Here is a 17399-nt window from a genome sequence, read left to right on the forward strand (position 1 = left end):
CTTTTAGCAGCTGCACCTGCCCATCATCCGTGCTACTGTAGTAAGTGCTTGTTTTGTTTTCATCCCATAGAAAATGGGCCCCTTACAAATTCATCTTTAGAAAATTACAATCTAATTACACTGAATGATTGCATAAGCAAAAGACCATTCAAGTTCCCAGAGCACACAGGCAGCTCTTCCGCAGCCAGTCCCTGCCCATTCTGGCAAACTGAACAGCAGGAGAGAGGAATCAGCCCTCTCCGGGAAAGGTTTGGGGCCCCAGGCACATCACACTGTGTAAAATCAGGTTAAGATGAGTATCAAGAGCAACCTTGAAAGCAAAAAGGAGTCAAAGCAGGTCAGGCAGCCCCTGCAGGGAGTTTGGGAAGAGGAGGAGAGCCTGACTCACCAGTTCTGCCTGCAGGGACCTGGGAGCCCAGTTGCCAGGGAGTTTCAGGCTTTTTGAGCTCTGGACATTGAACCCCGCCTTGTTGCCTGGCGGCTGTGAACCTGAGCCAAGGGCTGGGCTCTAAAGGCCCAGGACACACTAAAATGGGGCCCAGACTTTTGCCTTGACTGCATGTTCCCTAGAAATGTTGAAGAGTCCCCATCCCCTAGACAGCAAGGTAACCGGCGCAGGAAGGTGCTATGGTCCCTTGGGGAAATGCCAAGGATCTGCCTGGCAGGAGAGTCGAGGTTAGGCCAAAGGGGCAAGACTTCATACTGACCTCCTCAAGTACTTAGATTTCTTCCTGCCAGCCATTTATTTGGCTCTTCTCTCAGAGGAGCTGAATTGTTCTCGAGGCTCCTGTAGACTTCCTAGAGCTGTTGGTTTCTGGCGGAATGCAAAGGGTTTTTGCAATGTCCTCCTCCATTCTCTGCAGGACTTCTCTGAGTAGGTTGAGAGGGCAAGTTCTCAGGTCTATGTGAGGGAGGGATACACAGGCTGTAATTTCACTGCAGACCCTGGCTCTCTGAGATGTATTTGGGGCACAGGGATGCATGTTGGACTTCTAAAGGAGATAGCAAGGCATTAATGTACAAGGTAAGACAAGGGCCCGTTGAGTCATATCATTCTGGAATGTTCTGACAGGGCCAAAACCCTCTTGTGATATTAATAATGCCTAAGGGATATCTCTCAGATTCATGTTGAGGTTGTGCAAATTAATTCACAATCAAAAAAAAAAATCACAATCAATCCTTGACCACTGTGTTAAGAGCCGATTAAAGACCAGTTAAAGTCACAGGAAATTTTAAGTTATTCCTAAGCAATGTCCCCAAAAGGCAACAAGAGGGATAATATTGGGCAACAGAAGAACAGCTGACCTGCCTTTGCAGTCAAATATTGGTTTGGGGTGCCTACAGTTTTTTAGCAACTTAATAGTTCTAGAGTTGTGGATTTATGGTGGATAAGTGAAAGGGCAGAGGGTTGCCATTTCCCTGAACAGAACAGACTGCACTTTGATGCTAATCATACAGGACCACACCTGTTGAGTTGTTAAAAGTTAATAAAATGGTTAATAAAATTGGAGTCTATTCTTCTAAGTGGTCCCTGAACAGTGGTAGAGGAAGGAAATCTTTTCTAGATACTTTTGTATCTATCATGTAAGTTCTAAGCTAATCACAGTAGAAGAAAGGACACTATTGCCTGCTCTTAAGGCAAGTAAAAAACAGGGAGCTACAAAGTTTGGGGCAACTGAACTTTATACAGATGAAGAAAGGCTAAATAAATTTTTCAAAGCCACCTATACAGTAAGAAGTGAGTTGAGGCTGGTTGGCTCTAAAGGTTTTTTCATTTTCTTGTGCTGCTTATCTAAGGGACCTGGTTGTGCCCAGAGCTATAGTAACAGTAGTAACAGCTAACTTTTACTGAGCACTTAGTGTGTGCTGGTGTCTGTCAAAGTACATTTCACATATCAATGTATTTAGCCCTTCCGACAATTTTATGACACAACCGTGATTATTTCCATTTTAGAGATGAGTTGACTGAGGTTATATTACTTGTGCAAGGTGTAAACTTTTACAACTTTTTAAAAGTTTTTTACAACTTGCACAAGGCAGCCCTAAAGATTCAACTCAAGGACATCTGGTGCCAGGTACATTGCACTTCACCTGTATCACGTTTCTCCCTCAAGTGGGGAGAGGGATGACTCATAGTCATCTAAGCACACAGGGGGAATGAGAGGAATCTTTTAGGCATGGAGGGGAGCATTCTGTCTATGGCAGGGCCCAGGGAGATTTCAGTCCTGGATTCCATGTGCTGGACACAGAATCTAAAGCTCTAATAAAATGCAAACTGTGTAGAAGAAGGTTGGTAGGCATGAAGCACCTGAGACTCTTTGTCTCTGACAACTAGGGATTAGGGAGATCCTTTCCTCACGGTTCCTCCACCCACCTCCTCCCCACACACAGAACACACACACTCACAACCAAACAACTCTGCCCGTTTTCATTTTCATCTGTTTATGAGCTCCACCCTCCCTGAGACAGAAAGGAAATTTGTGATTTGTCCCAAAGCCCTGCAAGTGAGGAAGCATAGTCCATCCAGAGCACCTCACCTAAAGGAGAAGCAGGAAGTCAATCCTAGCATGGTACCAGTTCCACAACAGGACCAGGAACCTCATGTTGTACACCTGACTCTGAAATTCCGCCTGGAAGTAGTCATCTTCTGTGCCCGGCTCACAGAGGTCCACCTACTTCTGACAAAGTTGTACCTCAACAGCCTGGAAAGAGCACAGCTGTGGCTCTAGGGAACTGGAAATGCTGACACTCTTTGCTCTGATGCAGGCAGGCTGTCTCCAAAGGGCTGCTTATCAAGATTAACTCGCATGGGTGGCAACTTGTAGCTGAATTGCTTTGAGAGGTTGTGGTTCTCGATACACAGGGTCAGTAATTGTGGTTGCCCCATTGCTCCACCATGTGCAGCCAATACAGTTTTCAAGTTCTTTTGAGGGGGAAGGTGGGTAGGTAGGGCACAATTTGGGATTCAGTCAGACAAGGGTTTGAACCATCGTTCAAAGAGATAACATTTTGACATTTCAATTCCTTATTTGGTCAAATGAGGCTGACAGCCCTACCGCATGTTATTATTGGAGGTGGAATGCGATAATACACTAAAGTATTGATAATCATCACTAATATTCTGAAATACACTGTGCTAGGTGCTTAGGTCCACTTTCTCATTTGATCCTTACCAAGTTCTATAAGAGACAATCCACAGTAGAAGAAGAATGTCAGGGAAATCTGTGACTTGATTAATGTCAGACAGCTGGAACAGGAAGCCCAAATCAAACCCAGGTGGGGATGAGTCCAAAATGTGGGGATGACTCAAAAAATGTATTTCTCCAACCCAGTGCTTCCTACAATGCTGGTACCCAATGGAACAAAAACTTTGGTTCCCTCTTTTTACGTCCACACTTGGGCTTTTTAAAGAGCACAATTTGGTTACTCCCAGTAAAACATACAGCATCTTAAATAATCAAATGCTTACCCAGTCACTAATGGGCTGAGGTGTCCTGGGGGCTGTTCTCCACTCAGACCTATTACTAGGCCAACCAATGGATCCCTTAGAAGGCAGCATTCACTGCCTGTGAGTGGGCAGCAGTAATGATGACCCAATAAAACACTGAATGTCAATTACCAGCTACAGTCAATTACCAGCTACAGCGCACATGAAGCCCTAGGTCTTGGAATGCAAATTCCTTCTCTTTCCAGGAGCTTCTTTTTTCTCTTAATTAATGATTAGGCTGCAATGTTTTAGACCAGCAGGCTGGGCTTGAGGAAAGACTAAGGGAGTGTGGGAGAAGAAAGATGAAGCCAGCACTTCCAGAGGCCTGTGGCTAAACTAGTAGAGAAGGAGGGTAATTTGAGGATGTTCCCTCCTCTGGGATGGGAGGGGGGAACTGCAGCAGTGCTTTGAAGGGTTTAAGAGCAAGTAATAAACCAGAGGTTAGGGAAGCTCTTTTGGTTCACCATAGAAATGAAAGTGAATGATAACAAGTCTCATCCTTATGCCTGTGCTGCAGGACTCCTACCACCAGAGACCATTTTGATGGTTTTCAGCTCCTCAGGAAAGCCTTTGGGCTTTATCTGATCTGATCTGCATGCTAGGACCCTTGTTGAGTTTAAGAGTGTCAGGAATGCTCAATGGTTCTGAGAATTTCAACTGCCATCCTTCATTGCTTCCAGAGGGGAGGATGTGAGACAGCCCTTCGGGCTCCATAGCACGGTGCTCACTGGGGTGCACACAGGAGCTCTGCCCACAGCCTGTCCTTCCAAGTCATTCACATTCTCAGTTAGTGGGTTTCACATCTCACCCAATTGGGACCTGCCTCAGGTAATCAGTGACGTTTTCCAAAAGATGGTCACCTACTTCTGTCACAGTGTATTGAACCCCAAATCCCCTCACTGTGAATAAATCAGATGCTGTACACTTTCCCCCATGAAAATGGTCCCACTTCAGCCACAATGATGGGAGTTTTGGGGGGAATAGCATCAAACCTGAGCAGTAGGGGGATTGAGAGCACTAGAGAACCTACAGAAATTCTAAATTCACTTGCAGGAATAACAAAGACAGCACACTAAATAAAGATAATAGCAAGACAATTTTACACACCTCTGATGGGCAACAAATGGATTTCCATCTACCATACTGTTTTTATAGGAAAGTATTCATGACTCCACAGATTGGATGATAAGCTTTGTTTAATTGCCGTTAATAACCACACCCATGTCTTTTGTCCCCTCTTGTGTCTGGTTTTGCAACCAACTGTTCAGTGTCTTTTTAATTTTGGCATCCTTAAGCTAGGACTTAGAAGGACTTTTCACAAAAATAGAGGTAATGCAAAATTCTCTTAATTGAGGAAAAGATATATAGGAACCAATCAATTCATACTAGGTTTTCATATACATTGGAATACCAGAGAGAAGTTGCTACAAGTCTGGTTATAAACTATTTCTGAGCAGTCAGTTTATTTTGTTTTTGGACAGCAGTTAAGTGGTATAGAAAATCCCCGTGCAGAGCCCCAGCTCATTATTTTATTCACTCAAAAAAAACATTTTGGGTTTCCTCTTAGGAGCTTCTAACCTAGTGGACAGAACAAACTGCTTGTAAAATCTCAATCTGATAAACGGAATTGCCTTTTAATAAATAGTGGACATTTTATCAGAGAAAATAAATTTGGAGGGTATATTCAATCATTGAGTAAATCTGCTTTGTGCAATATGCGTGCTCTAAGTTCATTTGTTTTCACAGTGAATTCCTTTTTTATTCCCTTACCTCACCAAATGGTTTAGATGGAGCTTGTGCTCAAGTTCTTTCTTTTTATAAATAGCAAAGCGACTTGGAACACCCAAAAGGGAAATGAATCCACACCAAGGAAATACTGCAGAAAGAGCATGGGCTCAGGTTCAGACATACCTGGCCCAACTCTGCACTTACCTAGTTGCATTAATTTATGCAAGATTTTTCATCTCTCTGATTTTCATCTGTTTCTCATTTATAAAAGGGCTGTTGTCTGGATTAAACAGTACATAGAACAGCACTTTGTAATATACTAGGTGTCAATGAATAAGAACTTGTGTGATTGCTACATCACCACTATGTTCAGGTGTGTTGGCCAAGACTTCACTTTGGATACATTTTTTTTCAGCAGCCTGACTGTGGTCAGGGACCAAAGAGTGGTGGAAACAAAAAGGATCAACTCTTAATTCCTTGCTCTTTGGACAATATGCAGGCAGGAGGAAACCAAACATTTGCAAGTGTGTTAGAGCCACAAATTATAATCCACCCTTTTTGCAGAGGTGCCAATCCATTGGCGGTGCCAGAGTAGCATTTCAGAGCATCCGCAAAACCACCCAGATGAATGCCAACACCTGAGAATAAAAAAAGCAATGGGACAAGGAAGTATACCTCCTGTCAATCAGAAAAGCTTGGAGGGGATGGAAAGTCCTGTTAAGAGGACAAGATAGAAAAGCAGTGACCCCCAGACACCACCAGATCTCTCCTTCTAGCTGCTTGATATTTGTTCTGCATTTGTAGTCCTCAATGGAAAACAAACAACAGTAACAAATTAAAGAAAAAGCAGTGTCCCATCAGCCAGATGTCTCCATTTTCATGAGCTTTATCCATTTATCTATTGATCTCCATTATCACAGGATGTCTCTCAAGATTCAGCTCAACAAACTGGCTCCCCAAGATGGTTGGTGCTCTTTGGACTCATTCCCAAAGGGCAGACAAGCCTGAGTTTTTCTGTTAAGATTAAGTATTGACCTGGTACAGAACAAACTCAGTGTTTAGATTTATTGGGGGGGGGGGGATGTATATGAGATAAAATGTATTATTTTAACCATTATTAGTGTATAATTCTGTGACATTAATTACATTCACCTTGTAACACAACCAACACCATTATTCATCTGTCTCCAGAACTTTTCCATCTTCCCCAACTGAAACCACATACCCATTAACAACAGTTCCATTTTCCCCCCTCCCCTTAGTCCCTGACAACCTCCATTCTACCTTCTTTCCCTCTGAATCTGACTACTCCAGGCACTTTATATAAATGGAATCATATAACATTTGCTCTTTTGTGACTGGTTTATTTCACTTAGCATAACATTTTTAAGGTTCATCCAGGTTGTAGCATGTGTCAGAATTTCCTTCCTTTTAAAGGCAGAATAATTGTGTAGACTTATAAGTAAAAGCTGCTGTGGTCTCACTCTATGGCCTCATATTTTGAGTCTTGCTATAAAATGTCACACTCAACAAGGCTTTAAAAACTGAATTATTTCATTAGTATATAACTTGAAGGCTACTGAGTATTTATTATAGCTGGTGAAAAGTAATAAATGTATGGATTTCTTTTCATGACATCTGTCTTCACACAACAATATCTTGAGTTGGAAACTAGGTATTGGCATCCTTGCAAAGAAACAGTGTTCCTTGATTAGCCCTTGTGGTTGTAGAGTCATTCAGGAAAGTTACACTCTATGACTCCTGGCATCTGAGTGATAAAGCACATATATAGAAGACTACATATAATTCAGTATCCCAAGGTTGCTCACTGAAATAATCAGTCTAAAACAAATGACTGATTTCCCATCAAATGTTCTTTCCGTCTTCTCTTACTAATTGCCCTTGGTAAAAAGTTGTTTCACGCTCACATCATTATCTACTTATGTGTTTATTAATTTATTTAGACTCTATATGTGTGTATAATATACATATCTGCTTAAATGCTACTACAATTTTGACCCAAATCAATAAAGGATATTATAAAGTGTAAAAGAAAGCATAGCATTTCTGCAGGAAAAATGGAAGTTCTCCTGGTCATGTCTGCCTAAAAAATTATTATGTGAGTCTCAATCATACTTGGTAGCTGTGGATGATATAATAAATGTTTACATATTCTGGGTGATTTCATAGACTTTACTTATAACTTAGATCTGTGAACATGAACACATTGTGTAATGTTAACAAGAGGTAGACCAAGCACAGCAAGCCACTTATGGTAAATTTTTCAATTGACAAGTACTAATTTTAAGCTATGTCATCAGCTTTTGAGACATCACCTCTCTCCATGAGACACCACTTCCTTCATGTCCTTTGAACTATTACAGGATGAGATGAGAAAGGAACTAAAAGGGGAATGAAATTTTTTTGATCACAGTAGAAAGATAATTTGGGCTGAATAATAGATGAAGACACCAGAAGGAAGAGCTTGTAGGATGAAGTGGAGAACAAAATATTGGCCCCTGAAGTCTGTGCTAAAAGTGATTTTTTCCAAGAATTTTGTATATCACGCCTGTCATAAACATTTAGTTTCATTGTGCAGTGAAGACAGATGACAAGAATTTGCTGCTCCAGGAACCAGGAAAAAAAAAAAACTTCACTATATCCTTGGAATCTGCCTTTTTTTTTGTTTCAACTGTGCAGTGGAAAACTTGTGCCTGCATGGGCTGGGGTTGGGGACATTTGTTTATGTAACTAATTGGACATCTACATAATTATGGAAATCGGGGCAGGTTCCTCTATTCTCATCCGTTCCAAAGCTAGGACTTGCTCTAGAGTTAAGAGGCATGCAGGTTTGAGAGAGGTGTACAGCTTAGCTGCCCTACACTGACTCACTTACATCAGCCTCAAGGTTATGAGGGTTTTCTTCATTTTGTGTCCAAATGGTAGGAGGGAAAAACATGTTTTCAGAGTTGGTTATCAGGGAAGAAAAGTGCTTGGGAAGGTCTTGGGTTAGGGAGAACTTTTATAGATCAGAGGATGACGGGAGATGTGAAGTAATGATTGAAGACAAAGAGACTGGTAGAGAACCATCCTGAAAAAATATCCAGAGCATTAAATGGACAGCCAACAATGACCAGGAGCAATGTACCTTCCATAGAGAGGAGACAAATGAACAATCTCAGAAAAGAGACAAATTTTGGCATTGAGAAAAAGAATGCTGGAGAAACTCAGTACCTTATCAGCAAATTAGGTAGTGAGGTCACCTTCTGAAAAAGAATGAGTAGAACTTGAGTTTTGGGAAGTTTAGGCCTAGCCCCAGTAAGAAATGCAAGAGGCAACTGGACTGATGAGTGAAAGGGTGATCCAGCAGGGTGGGCTAAAGTCAGAGTGGGCGTTTTGGAGGTGTTATTTGAAATCTCAAAAATGGGGCTATTTCAGGTGATGATTCTATCTAAGGTGGTACTTTCTGAGTGCCCATAGAGGCCAGTACAGTTGAGCAGATCAAGTACAAAGCCAAGGTATCAGTGCCACCTACTGGCTTATGGAAGCCAATGAGGAGGCAAAGAAGATACAGAGAATCTAAAATGTTCCCAGTACTATCTGAATAACACTTGCTTGACCTAGCCATGTATCCTCTGTGATTACAAAGAACCTTTCAGGTATAGATATGGAATCACTCTCAGGACCATCTAAATAGCATTCGATTTAGCAGAGCAAGGTTCATTTAGCTTAAATCCTACCCTAACAGGGGATCTAAGACACCATAGAGATTAAGGTAGATGGATATCAGAAGTTAGGAAAACCAAACCACTGTGTCAGTTCCTATTGGCATGCACACCAAGGCAAAAAAACAGTCATTACTTCTAGGTCTAGCAGAGAGTCGGGTGTATGCCCTTGCTTTTCTGTTCTAATCTAGACTCTCCAAGGAAGTCAGAGTCTCCTGGTTAGTATTTGAATTACTTCTTTACAAATCATTCTCCAAAATCTTTGAGAACCCAAGAGCAGGATCTTTTCAGTTTGTATATCTCTAAATTTCACCTACTAGTACCTAGTGTACTGCTGTTCAAAAAATATCCATGGAATGAATGAATGAAGAATCTATGATCCTACATTTCTCTAGAGTACACTTACTTTGGGGTTCAAAGCTTCTGCGTAACCATCTTTCAGTCCTGTCCCGCTCAGCACACACCTTTTGAAAGATATATAGCTATCATCCAACTCCATAACAACAAATTATCAGCATTGGCAATGTAGGCAAGATCTACTTCTTCCTACCAGGTCTTTCGAGGTCCTCTGCTCTTTATCTTGTTAATGTCCAGACTGAAAATTACTGCTCAGTTGGTTGTGGCAAAGGTCACACTGTGACAAAAATGGAAGAGATTACAACAAAGGCAATAATTAAGAAGTAGAATGGGGAACCTGAATAAATAAAAGACCGCATAAATGTGATGCCTATATTGAGTGGCAGTGTTAACTTGAGATCTCCCACTCCTACTAGAGAGAAGTTCTAGCCTTTTTCTGCCTTGGAAACCAAGCTTTTTTTCTGATTACCAAGAATGCATCTAGTCCATTCTAATTCCTTTATGTGAATTAATAAAAGGCATCCCCTACAGAAGCAGAGGCAGCCAACACCAGAGTGCATGGCTTGGTGAGGTGACCCTGGGCTGGATTTCTGCCTCTACTTGATCACTGGGCCAGTCACCTTGTGCAGTGAGCAATTTACTCATCTACATTCTTTGCCTCCGTTGGGTACGGTTTTGGGCCTCAGGCTCCTGGGAGTCGCTCCCAAGCTAAAAACCATGGTTCCATTCTAAAAGTTATATATTAGACTCCCTGGCAACAACTTGGAAGACAAAGAAAAGCAGAGTCTAGAAGGGTGTGCCACCCTTAGGTAATTGCATTGCTCTGAATATGTACTTTCCCCTTTAGTTAACAAAACTAATAGAATAACGCTACATCAAAGGCTTTTTCTGTATGTAAGGATAAACTCCTACCTCTTCATTTTCATTTTTGTGGTTTAGCGCAAGGGAAAGATTTATGCATATAAGGTTTACCTCACCCAACTGCACTAGTTCAGTAAAGCAACGGGACAATGCAGAGGGGTGGATTTCCCTCCATTTCTCACCAATCAAGTCTATGTTTCCATGCTTCAAAGCAACTGCAATAAATCAGGCAGCAAATCTTAGAGTTTCAGTAAGATGACTTGGTTAAACCATGGGTAAGTAACTACTATCTCAATATTCTAGCTGGATCTCAGATTGGTAATGTTCAGGCATACTTACATGGGGTGGGGTGATTCTGCAGAAATCTGAAACTATATTTTCTAAGCATGATCAGTTTCCAAACCATACAGAGTGGCCCTTTGGATCATACTGATGAAACTTGTTGATTTCTTTAGGACAATGGGAGGAGAGGACATGTGTAGTATGAGTAGAGGGTTGAATTCAATGAGTAGAGACCCATCATTGGTTTTTATCACTGGATTATCACCTTCAAAGAGGTTGGCCTGTCTCTACCATCTTTACTATGAAAATAATTTCTTAAATGTTCATAAGGAGCTCATGAGGCTGGACTTGCTTCTGTAGAAAGGCCTCCTAAGTGTTTTTCCTTGGGAAAGATAAACCTTCCAATTAAATGAAGAATTCTCTGGCTATCTCTTCACTGTTAGTTTAGTTATTCTTTCAGGACGAGAGGCAGCTCACATCTGTCAAATGTTAGTCAAGCTTAGACACCCCCTCTGAACTAGTAACAATACCCTCAGAATTGTGGGTGGGTCCTGCTTGTTGCTTGACTTGAACCAAGGCTATAACTGGGGTCTCTGAGGTCCAAGAACCCTCAACCTTTAGCAGGAAAATCAGAAAGAGATCAGTAAAGGGGTCCTGTAAAAAGCCCCCCTTGGCCTCTCTCTACTTATAAAATCTGTAACACATGTTGACTAGATCCAAAATTATGTCATTGCCTCATAACTTTTTGAGGATCCAACTTCCGAGGCCCTTGGGAGAAGAGCAGTTGTTATTGGAAGGTCAGGATTTAGGACCGACAACTGAAGCCATTCAAGGTCTCCTTGCTGTGTTATTTCCATTGCTTTCGGGCAGCCACAGAGAGATCTGGCTGCTCTCAGACTGACAGCCCAAACAGCACTGCCATGTAGAAATGAAGTAAACAACTGGATTTTGTTCCCTAGGAGAATACATTGATGAGCATGGCCACTGCCAGATCTGTGAAGCCTCGTGTGCCAAGTGCTGGGGGCCAACTCAGGAAGACTGCACTAGCTGCCCCATCACAAGGTGAGTGGCCTCTCAGTATCTCCTGTGGTTGGGAGCTCTTGGGTGGCAGTATGGAGAGCAGAGGTGTTCACCACCTTAAAGACATCCCCTTGGTTCTGCAGAGAAAAAGAACCAAACTCCTACCCGTAACACAAAAACGTACCATGGTCTGGCCACCACTCACCTCTATAGCATCTTTTCCCCGTGATGCCCTATACCCTCTGCAAGAATCAGTTTCCTGGACACTAGAGGGACTTTCTCATCAATGAAAATAATGGTGCCTTTGATGCCTGCAATTGTATCCCCTCTCACACACCCATCATCTCCATCTGCTTATCAAATATCTACTCATATTTCTAGAGTCAGTTCAAGGGTGAACTGCTCTAAGAGGACATTTTGGCCTCTTCCCAGGATTAACCTTCTCTTTGTTCCTCTGTGCTCTGTATAAATTTCCATAAGAGCACCTGTGACATTTTAAAACATCAATTTACAAATCTCTATATGGCTATAAAGGGGCTATATTACTATGAGCCCCTTGAAATACTCATCTTTTTATTTCCATTACCTATCACAGTACAAGGAAAATAGTAGGTATCCAATAAATGTTTGGTAGCTGAATGAATGGGGAAATAACAAGTATCTGAAAGGAATGAGAATTTGCTAATACACTGGGAATTGCTATTTTTTTTTTTTTACACTGGGAATTTCTAGCATAGAGAGTTGGAGGCCCGTTGCATTTTTAGTCAACACTCCTCTGATTGGAGCACTTAATATTTGCTGGCTGACTGAATGTTTGAATGAATAGCCCCATCACTGCTCTGCTAGATACACAGGAAGCAGTCTCTCTCAAGACCAGTATGATGAGGCTGCTTCAGTGGCAAGTGAATCTCTAGGATGGACACTGCCTCTGCTTTGTACAACATTCTTTTCATCTAATCCTTCCTCAGGACTCTAATATCCTGAGCAGGAACTGTGGTTGTATTTGTCTCCCTGTTCCCATTACCCCACAGTGATCAATGCATAGTAATAATTCAAGAAATGATAAAGTGTATAATTGAAACAATGGGCTTGGCTCTCCAAATAGCTCCCTTAGGAAGAGAAAGAAGAAAGGAAGAGATGGAGGGAGGAAGGGAGATGGACACCAAAGAACAGTCTTAAGAATTGGCCATGCCAGCTGTGGTAACATTTTCCCAGTGTCTCTTTTAGATGTCTATGCCTCTAAATGTTGGGTTTGCAAAGCAGCTTCAGAACATACTCTTAGTTACAAACATCATTCTGAACATGAGTCCTGTTTCTCCTAACTCCTCACCATATCAACAATAAAGTTCTACTGCATGTTTGGACATCTTTGAACTAAGGGAACTTATTAACATTTGTTTACTAAGGCAGCTACCATCATCCAGTGTATATTGCAGAAGTCATGATTGTCCCAGCCTCAACAAAAATGAGAAAAAAAAACCTCTATTACTTTAAACAGCCATTAACAAAATTGAAGCCCATTGGTACACAAAGACCAGAGATATAGTTCCTGGGCCATTGGAGAAGTATAACTGGCTTAAGCAGCTCATGATTTACCTTTTATTTTTATTTATTTATTTATTTATTTATTTATTTATTTATTCAATGATTTACCTTTTAAAGAAAGAAAAGCATGTTCATGGATCTTGAACTCAAGTGTCCTCCTAAGGAAATCTTATTTCCTAAGAAGAATTTTCTTCTTATTTCTCTGAGTGCTCTCTGTTTCACTAATCTCTCTTCCTTGATGAAATTTACTTGCAAATATGTCCAAGAAAGGGCATCATATCATGGCAACTACCTGACTTTTAAATTTTTATTTATTTATTTATTTTATTGGAGTTCAATTTGCCAACATATAGCATAACACCCAGTGCTCATCCCATCAAGTGCCTCCCTCAGTGCCCCCTGACTTTTTAATCTGCATCTTCCCCTCAACCCCTAGAACAGGGTTGGGAAGATGAGGAATTAAAACTATTTTGAAAGATGCTAGCGTTGACCTATTTGTTCTTAAAAGGGCAGCAAAGTATTTTTCTTAAGTATTTTCCAAAGCATTTTCTTGAGTGGAGTCAGATCCATTTCCTTGAGTGGAATCAGATGGTCTTGCACCTGCTTTAGGTCCGGCTCTGAGTTAGGTGCAAGGTCCGTGAATTTTTATAGTAGCTTAGGAAGTCAAGGTCAAGATATGGGAAGCACTAAGGGACAAGCAAAGGTTGGACAGCTTTAATACCCTAGGCCTGAAGCAAAAACTGCAACCCAGAAGAGGGGATGCCTGATAGAAACTGGAGTTGTAGGGGACACATCCACTCCAGAACCATGGAAGAAGAAAGCAGAATTGCAGCTCCAGGAGGAATAAATACCCCCAATCTGTCTCTCCTTCAGATCTGCTGGCATTTTCCCTGTCTCAAACTAACGAGGCCAATGGGAAACACCACTTATAAGTGAGGGAAGTAAGCATGGGGAGGCATTTTCTAGTGGGCACATTTCAAGGACACAGTAGGACAGAGAGTGACAATAAATGGATCTGAAGCAAGGATAAGGAGACAGAATAACCGGGTCAGTTGATTTGTCCAAGTTTCTTCTGAGTCTTAAGCTTTTGAATATCTCTAGTCCTATAAGAAAAAAAATCATCTCTAAAAGAGTTTTTATCTAGGAAAAGAGTGTTCATATTTAACTTATAGGTTTACTTCAAAATAATATAGGAGGGAAGTAAATTGGTGGGTATATAAATAAGATTGGCCACATACTGAAATTGTTGCAGCTGAAAGATGAGTACAGGGAACAGGGTACTGTTGTATCTTGTATAGGTGTTTATTTTGTGTATAATTAATTTTTTCCTTAATAAGACTTTTAAAAAATAATGTAACCCTGAACTTGCTTTACAGAAAATCAAACTTTAGGAAGCTTTCTCTTTGTATTCTAGTTCTCTCTTTACATTTCCATAAATCCTTGGGTTTAGCTCCTTAGAGACAATTAAAAACTTGGAGGAAGCAAGAGGTTCCTTTGGCACTGCTATCTAACATGCATAGCCCTGCAATGCCATGATCTTCATGGTCCTCGTGGTCCTCATGGTCTTCCTGGCCCAAGCTGGTTTCCCAACCCAGTCATAGAGTCAGTGAACTCTATGACTAAAAGTATTAGATTAAAAGCATTAGAAGCTACCTCTGTTCTGACCCACCCTCAAATGTTTTATTTGATCTATTTCAATGAAGTCAGGAGAGAAAAAGACTTTTTGCCAGATTTCATTCTGTTTTAATATTAAAGTACTAAGCCATTAAATTTTGTGCCTTGTGATGGCTTATTTAGGCCAAACCAACAATCAGCAGAGGATCCACTAACCCTGACTTGCCATCTCTTCTGTTCCAGTTTGTATCACACACACACACACACACACACACACACACACACACACACACTGGGATGTCTAGAAAATTTAGTGCCAATGTTGAGAACATTACCTCTGCCCAGCTCTTTAGCACTTGATATTGCTGACTTCTTCCTTTCCATAAGCCCTGTTGGAACTGGAATGGTTCATTGCTTATGAAAAGGCAAAGAGCATGCATAACTTGGGGGAAGAAATGCCTCCCCTGCAGAGATTAGCTTTTCCAATTTCTCAGAAGTCCAGACTGGATGACTAGCAATCCTAGAGATGGCTAGAGTTGGCTTTATAGGAAATTGTCCTCAGCCCCATGGAGCCCAGAGCAAAGCATCTATCCTCTTCCACTAGGGAAGATATGTTAGTGTCAGTGGAAATCAAGTCACTTGAAATTTCTCACGTTCCTTAGCAATTTTCCTAGAGGGGGATAAGCATGCAGGGGATGATGTAATTCAGTGCCTTTACCAAAGCATGACTGTGTTCCTTCTCTTTCTTGAGCTCTAGAAAGAATCACATTCTTACAAAAAACGATGTACTTCACCTACGCTTTCCTTAGGGTAAATATGAAGGGAGGTGGTTGAAAGCACAATTATGTGCTTGATATTTTCTTAAAATCAAGCACTCAAGTAAGAAAGGCAGCCCCATCCATATATAAACACAAAAGTATTACACCATCGGCTTCACCCGCCAGTCTGCCACCCCCACTTTGTGGATGCTTCTAAATGGTTCCCATCAGTGAGAGTATTAGATCACCTCTCCCAAGAGAAATTATTTCCCCCCTAAACAAATTCATCTCTTCCTATAAAAGGCAAAAATGATGATATACTTTTCATTCCCTTTTCAACTGAATTTAGAGGGGAAAAAAAGGAGCCCTCACAAATAAACATTCCCATTCTTCCTTCCAGCAGAGCATCTAGTAGCTTCCTTGTTTAGAGACCTCAGAAAGCTTTTACGCAGTTTTTTTTTTAAAGGGCAATTTTTGTTTTTTTAACTAGTCACATCCAAATGATTCCTTGAAACATCTCCTAGCTCAGAAACCGGAGCCAGGGTGGGGCTGGGATATTCCCAGTTGGCATTAGTGCCACCAACTGAAAGTCTGGGCTGGGAGCACAGCGTTCTCATTATACGCCATGGCACAGGGGATCTGTTTTGACATGGACAACCAGATGTGCATACGTGTCTGCTTAGGGCTGGGACTCCATGCTCTGCAGTGGGCCAAAAGGATTGTTCACTCCAGTGGCACTTGATGTGGTGACCAGAACCTGAAGGGCAGAGAATGCAAGAATGAGGTGGCTGTCTGTCTTATGTTGTTGGCTTTAATCCCATTGTTTCCAACATATGCAAATGACACAGACTTTCAGGGTGTGGAGACAAGACGGAAGATAGCAAGCAGCATACTCTTCAGGTTGCCTTGCTCCCGTTCCAACTTCCTCCAACCCTGTGACTGAAATGGTCCATCCGCAGTTCAGGGCTGGCTCTGAACAATGGGATTCAGACATGCCAGTGTACCTCAGGCCTACATCTGACCTTCCATGGGATATCCAGGTTGGGTGGAGAGAGAAAGGAGCCCTACCTTTGCTGACAGGCCCTCTGCTCTCTCAGGCCTGGATGCCAACATTAGGCCCTTGGGGACATATGTATGCTACATGGTCAGTTAGCCTCACAACTGATATGATCACTACTACTGTAGGGAAACTCGAACAGACCCAATTTGGCACCACCTGTGTTAACTTGGAATTCATTTAGCAAATTCCACAGTAATCCATACAATCAGTGAGCAGAAGGCAGAACAGCAGTTCTCAAAATGTGTTCCCTCGACCAGCAGCATGAGCATCACCCAGGAACTTAAAAAATACAAATTCTCAGCTCTCTCCCCCAAAGACTTGCTGAATTAGAAACTCTGGAGGTGGAGATCCACAGCTCACTTCATCTATCTGCATTACCTATCGGACTTTTAGACTTGGTAAACATTTTGTATTTTTCTGAGCAAAGTTCTTGGGTATGATTTACTTACTCACATTTGTTCTTGGGACTACTTTGCAAGGATGAAAAGAAGCAAAACTATGAACATGTTAACAATAACATTATGATACGTATTTTATGTGTGTAAAATCAAAGGTTTTAGAAGCCCACACACTAACTCATCTGGGGTGTCCTTGTGGGTGTTTGCAAGAGAGATTAAATAAGTTGGTACTTTATACATCAGGAAGCGCTTGCAAAAATGATGCTCAAAATCAGAGTATACAGGTTACTCGCCATATGCACAGGGCAAGTTTATAAGTAGTATGCAAGCTACAGGACAGTGCTTCATTCTATCCTTTTGAGAGCCCTTGATGTTGACATTTCCCTTGTAAAGTGTGCACCTGCTGATAACCAAAGGAAGAATATTTTCTCCAAGGCCTCTGGATTCAGAGACCTATTTAGTGTCTTGAAAGCTTAAAGACCTCCATCTGACTGTGGACTGTTTGGCTAGGGCCCACAATATGGGTTTAATCCCTGCAGGCACTGGTTAGTTTATTTGGAATCA

General features: G+C 41.6%; 1 protein-coding gene across 2 annotated transcripts in view; it reads left to right on the forward strand.

Moving 5' to 3' along the window:
- The window catches only part of PCSK5 (proprotein convertase subtilisin/kexin type 5), a 449210-nt gene that overhangs the window by 331732 nt on the left and 100079 nt on the right, over positions 1-17399 (forward strand). For both annotated transcript variants that reach the window (XM_026001533.2, XM_072762655.1), the window contains exon 21: positions 11400-11502. In XM_026001533.2, coding sequence (XP_025857318.2) covers positions 11400-11502 — 103 coding nt within the window. The remainder of the gene's footprint in view (positions 1-11399; positions 11503-17399) is intronic.

The sequence above is a fragment of the Vulpes vulpes genome, chromosome 1 (genome assembly GCF_048418805.1).
Source record: "Vulpes vulpes isolate BD-2025 chromosome 1, VulVul3, whole genome shotgun sequence".
NCBI lineage: Eukaryota > Metazoa > Chordata > Mammalia > Carnivora > Canidae > Vulpes > Vulpes vulpes.